The sequence below is a fragment of the Chiloscyllium plagiosum genome, unplaced genomic scaffold (genome assembly GCF_037043375.1).
Source record: "Chiloscyllium plagiosum isolate Xiang-an unplaced genomic scaffold, Cpla_swu_hap1 HiC_scaffold_14, whole genome shotgun sequence".
Classification (NCBI taxonomy): Eukaryota; Metazoa; Chordata; class Chondrichthyes; order Orectolobiformes; family Hemiscylliidae; genus Chiloscyllium; species Chiloscyllium plagiosum.
The window spans coordinates 17,273,726-17,281,236 of record NW_028270152.1 but is presented as its reverse complement, the minus strand read 5'-3'; the positions used below and the strand labels follow the sequence as shown (position 1 = coordinate 17,281,236).

The window sequence follows — 7,511 nt, the reverse complement described above, 5'->3', positions numbered from 1 at the left end:
CACATTCCCCCATTATCCCCATTCCTGCGTTGATCCCCACATTCCCCCATTATCCACATTCCTGCATTGACCCCCACATTCCCCCATTATCCCCATTCCTGCATTGACCCCCATTATCCCCATTCCTGCATATTCCCCCATATTAACCCACTGACCCCCACATTCCCCCATTACCCCCATATTAACGCATTGACCCCCCACATTCCATTATCCCCATGCCTGCATTGATCCCCATTCCTGCATTGACCCCCACATTCCCCCATATTAATCCACTGACCCCCACATTCCCCCATTACCCCCATATTAACCCATTGTCCCCCATTAACCCCATATTAACCCATTGACCCCCACATTCCCCCATTACCCCCATATTAACCCATTGATTCCCCCATTACCCCCATATTAACCCATTGACCCCCCCCATTCCGACTGCTCACTCTGGACTCTGGGGGTTTTGGGGGTAAATAAACCTCTCAAGCCCGCGCCGTGACGTCAACGGATGTTACGTCTGTTCCGGGCGGAAGTGATTCGGATTTTCAAATTGAACCGCGCAGGAGGAGAAGGTAAGGTGTATGTAAAAATAAATAAAATATAGATATATACACTCACATATATACATAGAGAGAGAACACACACCCAGATATCGAGGGGGAGGTGCAACACACATGAAATACCGGGGGGGGGGGCAGATACAAAATAACACAGAGAGGGAGAAAGGGGATAACAGACACCGAATACCTGAGAGAGAGAGATGGGGTTAAAATGCACCAAATACCAGCCCGGGGGAGGGTAACACACACACACACAATACCAGAGAGAGGGGGGTAACACACACACAATACCAGAGAGAGGGGGGTAACACACACACGCACACACACACAATACCAGAGAGAGGAGGGTAACACACACACACACACACACAATACCAGAGAGAGGGGGGTAACACACACACACACACACACACACACACAATACCAGAGAGAGGAGGGTAACACACACACACACACAATACCAGAGAGAGGAGGGTAACACACACACACACACACACAATACCAGAGAGAGGAGGGTAACACACACACACACAATACCAGAGAGAGGAGGGTAACACACACACACACACACACACACACACAATACCAGAGAGAGGAGGGTAACACACACACACACACACACACACACACACACACAATACCAGAGAGAGGAGGGTAACACACACACAATACCAGAGAGAGAGGGGTAACACACACCACATTCCTCAGACAGAGAGAGAGAGAGGTAATACATCCCAAATATCTGAGAGGAAGAGGTAATACGCACCAAGTAACAAATAGCAAGAGAGGGAGAACGCATACCAAATAGGGGGAGATAAATACCAAATAAGAGAGAGGAGATAACGTGCATCAAATAACAGAGAGAGAGGGGGTGACACACCAAATAACTGGGTGGGGGCATGTGTGTAATATACACCAAATAACAGAGAGAGTGGTGGGGGCATGTGTGTAATATACACCAAATAACAGAGAGAGTGGTGGGGGCATGTGTATAATATGCACCAAATAACAGAGAGAGTGGTGGGGGCATGTATATAATATACACCAAATAACAGAGAGAGTGGTGGGGGCATGTGTGTAATATACACCAAATAACAGAGAGAGTGGTGGGGGCATGTGTGTAATATACACCAAATAACAGAGAGAGTGGTGGGGGCATGTGTATAATATGCACCAAATAACAGAGAGAGTGGTGGGGGCATGTGTATAATATGCACCAAATAACAGAGAGAGTGGTGGGGGCATGTGTGTAATATACACCAAATAACAGAGAGAGTGGTGGGGGCATGTGTATAAAATGCACCAAATAACAGAGAGAGTGGTGGGGGCATGTGTATAATATGCACCAAATAACAGAGAGAGTGGTGGGGGCATGTATATAATATACACCAAATAACAGAGAGAGTGGTGGGGGCATGTGTGTAATATACACCAAATAACAGAGAGAGTGGTGGGGGCATGTGTGTAATATACACCAAATAACAGAGAGAGTGGTGGGGGCATGTGTATAATATGCACCAAATAACAGAGAGAGTGGTGGGGGCATGTGTATAATATGCACCAAATAACAGAGAGAGTGGTGGGGGCATGTGTGTAATATACACCAAATAACAGAGAGAGTGGTGGGGGCATGTGTATAATATGCACCAAATAACAGAGAGAGTGGTGGGGGCATGTGTATAATATGCACCAAATAACAGAGAGAGTGGTGGGGGCATGTGTATAATATGCACCAAATAACAGAGAGAGTGGTGGGGGCATGTGTGTAATATACACCAAATAACAGAGAGAGAGAGGTGAGGGGATAACACCGTACACCAAATAACAGAGAGAGAGGTGAGGGGATAATATACACCAAATAACAGGGAGAGGCAGAGACTGGGGGGAGAGGGCCAGAAAAGAGGGATTGAGGAGAGAATGGGGCGGATGAGGGTTTGAGGGGCAGAGTGAGGGAGATTTCAAGTTTATTGTTACTGAATCCCAGTGAGAAATCGCTGTACCCTGGTGGGGTGGGAAGTGATTTGGCAGCTGCTGTGCCCCTAGGATGGGAGGGATGGATTTGTAGAGGGTCACTCTGCTCCCCATTATGGAGATTTGGAGTGTCACTATAATCCTGGGATAGGAGATAGATGGTGGGCCGCTGTGTTCAGTGTCAGGGGACAGCTCTTCCCCTTTCACCAGCTGTCTGTTGATCAATTCTACCACAATTCTTTATTCACCAGAGACTGAAATTGTATTGATGATTGACTGCTCTAACCACCAACTGTATTTGCCCAAAGAAATTATCCTACAAAGTAATAATGTATATGTGTAGCCTACTGTCACCAACATATAAATTATTGGCAGTATGCAGCAGGTCAGGGCTGCCCCTGAGCCTGGATGGAGGCCCGTTGGATGTCGCTGCACCCCTGGGTTGGGGCAGGATGGGTGCGGTTGCAGGTCACTAGGACCCTAGGGTGGGTTCGGACATTGTGTGCCTGTGGGGTGAAGGTTTGGGAATCATAGTTCCATGAGATGTGGCAAACAGTGGATCCCTGTGCCTCTTGCAGATCATCCTGCTCAGGTGGTCAGCTCGGGTCTGTTGTCTCAAGCATGGGACATAGACAAAGATTGATGTTGACTCTGTGTCCTTAAAGGGGTATCAGGGAGGAAGGGTGCTCTGTTCCCAAGAAGGGAGAGGTAGAGTGGCATCAGATCTTATCACTGTGCCCCTCAGGCATGGAGTGGTTTCTGGTTTCTATAGTCAGAAAGTGGATGATCTGTGGAAATCATTGCCACAGCTGCAGAGATTAAATCATTGAGTGTATTTCTGACACTCTTTAGATCGGACTTCTAAATATTTCAGACACATTTTAGGTGTATTCTTGATTAGTAAAGGGATCAAGGCTTATGGGAAGAAGGCACAAGAATAGGGTTGAGAAGCATATCAGCCATGATCACATGGCAGAATAGACCTGATAGAGCAAATGGCCTAATTCTAATCCTACATTTTATAGTCGTGGTCACAGAGGTGGGATTCAGGGTCACTCTGCTCTTGAGGATTGGGGTTTGGAATGATACTATGATCCCACAGTTCTGTATAGGGCTCTCTGGGGTGGTAATGTAGAGGGTCACTCTGCTCCCCATTATGGAGATTTGGAGTGTCACTATAATCCTGGGATAGGAGATAGATGGTGGGCCGCTGTGTTCAGTGACAGGGGACAGCTCTTCCCCTTTCACCAGCTGTCTATTGATCAATTCTACCACAATTCTTTATTCACCAGAGACAGAAATTGTATTGATGATTGACTGCTCTAACCACCAACTGTATTTGCCCAAAGAAATTATCCTACAAAATAATAATGTATATGTGTTGCCTACTGTCACCAACATATAAATTATTGGCAGTATGCAGCAGGTCAGGGCACTGTAAAGAAACAAAGAGTTAGCATTTCATGTGTTCAACCTTCCATCATAACTGGAATTTGGCAAAGTTTTAAAAATTTTAAACAACTGCTTGGATGAGGAATTAATAATGAGGAAAGCAATAGGCATGCAAGGTTTGATGGCAAAGGGGGTGACGGTGTGCACCATGGGAATGATAAAACATACAAGCCTTATCTTTATTTTTCTGCATCTTTGATTGTGAAATGAGAAAAGGAACATTTTAAAAAAACCAAGGGTTGTTCTGGGTGACAGAACTGAGGGCATTGTTACTAAATTTGCCGATGACTCAGAGATGGGTAGAGGGCCGGGTAGTTTTGAGGAAGCGGGGAGGCTGCAGAAGTATTTGGACAGGATCAGAGAGTGAGCAAAGAAGTGGCAGTTGGAATACAATATGGGTAAGTGTGAGTTGATGCACTTTGGAAGAATAGAGGCATAGATTATTTTCTGAATTGAGAAAGGCTTTAGAAATCTGAAGCACAAACTGACTTCAGAGTCATGGTTCAGGATTCTCTTGAGATTAACATGCAGGTTCAGCTGGCAGTTAGGAAAGCAAATGTCATGTCAGCATTCATTTTGAGAGGTCTGGAATACAGGAACAGGGGCATGCTACTGAGGCTGTATAAGGCTCTTGTCAGACTGCCTTTGGAATATTGTGAGCAGTTTTTGGCCCACTATCGACAGAACGATATGCTGGTGTTGGAGGGGGTTCAGAGGGTTTTGCAAAAATGATCCTGGAAGCAAATGGCTTGCCATATGATGAGTGGTTGAGGACTCTTGATCTGTACTCTATGGGCTTTATAAGGGTGAAGGGAGATCTCATTGAAGCTTGCAGAATACTGAGAGACCTGGATAGACTGGATGTGGAGAAGATGCTTCCACTAGTAGGAGAGATCAGGACCCTAGGGTATAGTCTCAGAGTGAAGGGGTCACCCTTTCGAACTGAGATGAGGAATCTTTTCAGTCAGAGGGTGGTGAATCTGTAGAACTTATTGCCACAGACGGCTGCGGAGGCCAAGTTACTAAGAGTTTGAGAGAGAGAGATAAATACGGTCATGATTACTAAGCAGATCAAAAGTCACAGGGCAAAGGCAGGAGAATAGGGTTGAGAAATATATCAACCATGATTGAATGGCAGAGCCGAAGCAGTGGGCCAATAGCCTAATTCTGCTCCGATATCATATGGTCTTATGGATGAAAGGATGACTGCACTTTTTAAAAGCAAATAATCTGACAGTCATTGTCAGTGCTATTTATACTGCTTGTTCAAGCAGGGTGAGAAGGACTGCAGCCAGGGGGAGGATTTGGCTGGGAACAAGTAGCTGAGTGTTCTGTGGAATGGCAACCCAATGTTGACAACAAAAGCTGTCTGCTTCCCACTAACTGTGATAGCCCTTAAGTAACTGATAGCTTGCAGGTCAGGGGATAGCCTAGTGGCATTTTCATGGACTGTTAATCTAGAGACCCAGCTAATGTTCTGGGGATACTGGTTTAAATCCCATCATGGCAGATGGTGGAATTTAAATTCAATGAAGAATCTGGAATGAAGATGGAATGATGACCATGAAGCAGTTGTCAATTGTCAGAAAAAAAGTATCTGGTTCACTAATGTCCTTTAGGGAAGGACATCCGCCATCCTTACCTGGTCTGGCCTACATATGACTCCAGATCCACAGCAATCTGGTTGACTCTTAATTACCCTCTGGGCAATTAGGGACGTGTAATAAATACTGACTGGCGAAATCCACATCCCGTGAATGAAATTTTTTTTTAAAAAGTGTAAATGTTTGGTCAGAAGCCATTGGACCTCCAGAAAGGGATCGCTGTAGTTTAAAAAAAACACCTTGCACCTGAAAAAGGCCAGTTTATTTCCCTTACCAGTTACTGTAAGCTGTGACTTTTCACCAGTAAGTCTCTGTAGTGATAACCAGTCATCATCTCCTGTAGCAAGTAAAAGAATTTGGAGAAGAGAGTTGAAGAGTAAGAACAAACCAAAAGAATTGTCTCAGTGAGCCTTGTGGATAAGGAGCATTGAGCTGCCTTCCCAAGTTTTCCTGCCAGTCTGTTTTGTTTTGTGTTTGTTTGGGTGTCTATGTCGAGGCATTTTTAACTAGCAGAATTATGTTGACAGTTCATAATAATTTATCTGTGGCTAGAATCTGTTTATTTGTAATCATTGGTCATTTTTGTTAAGTACAGAAACCTGGTCCATGCTTTCTGTCAACCTGAGTCTAAAGAACTGGTAAATGGAGATTTATACGTCGTTATTTTTAATAAGTTCTCCACGATGACTGTGGAAATAACGAAGCTTGATTTCGAGCGTGCTACCCCAGTGAGGTATAATACATGGGACTGATAGCGAAACAAAAGTCAAATGTGGAGGTGTAAATGCAGGGTAACAGGAGCAGAGGGGCGTTAGTCTGAAAATGAGCTTAGAGAAAACCAGTTAAGGCTCTAGAGATGCAAAATACTCTGCTGGTCAAAGAGGGAATGCCAGCACAGAGAATTCGCCCACACTTATTACTTAAGGTATCCTGCATCTGCAGTATTTTGATTTGGGCACAGAGAGATTGTTCTGCATTAGTAGGTGACCATTCTATGCAGCCACTTGGATAAGAGCTTGTATAAATGCTTTCTTGTGGAAGACCCATGGAACCTTCTGCTCAAACTTCTAAAAGAGTGTATGAGCTTCCCCTAAGTGTACTTGCGGCATAAAATATTTGTATTTATGTATTTCCAATAACAGTATCCCAATTTGGAAATCTATTTGATAATACTATATGCTTGGTTGGAAATTTCCACAGTGAGCAGAATTGTGCAGTTGCTCAGACACTTATTTCCAAATACTACATGTAGTCACATGAAAGAGCACACAGAAGGATTTGCTTTAACATAATTGTATCATACAGCATGGGCCATTGTTTCAGGCTGCAATCTTCCGCATGAACAAATCTTTCAGGTGTCAATGTAAAACTAATGTTTACTTTCTTTCTTAAAATGCCAGGGGAGGACCACCACGGCAGTTGCTGTTGTAATAACGGATACAGGTTAATGGATCTGCTGATGTAGAAGGAGGAGAGCATGCCAATCCGCGCCCACTGCACAATTTGTGCTGATTACTTTGATAATTTCAGGGATGTGGCAGCCATCTATTGTGGGCACACGTTTCACAATGAGTGGTGAGTACTGAAAAAAGAAGCAACTAATTTCAAATGAGATAAACAGCCGTTCGAAAATGGCATAGCCCTGCAATTACTGGTCCTTGAAATGAGTGGAATGATTGTAGAGTGCAGATATAATGATACAACTTGTCAAGCCAAATAATGGAGATTGTATTCTGGATAAGCCTAGAGCTACCTCTATTATTAAAATGGCTGTTTATGTGCGATGCAGTGATTTGAACTTCCGGTTAACGATGTGATTGTGGGACTAGCGTCAATTGATGTTTTTTTTAATCTTCCCACTGCTCACCAGTAGATTGGCTGTTCTGCTGCTGGGTTTTTTTCAAGCCATGAACAAAGTAAAACTTGGTCATCT

The 7,511-nt window shown here is 44.2% G+C and overlaps 1 protein-coding gene across 1 annotated transcript in view; it reads left to right on the top strand.

The window, feature by feature from the left end:
* Positions 1-548: 548 nt before the first annotated feature.
* traip (TRAF-interacting protein) overlaps positions 549-7,511 on the top strand; it is a 53,236-nt gene continuing 46,273 nt past the window's right edge. Inside the window, exons 1-2 of the mRNA XM_087994100.1 lie at positions 549-563; positions 6,979-7,153. Of these exons, the coding sequence (XP_087850226.1) occupies positions 7,056-7,153 (98 nt within the window). The 5' untranslated portion in view covers positions 549-563; positions 6,979-7,055. The remainder of the gene's footprint in view (positions 564-6,978; positions 7,154-7,511) is intronic.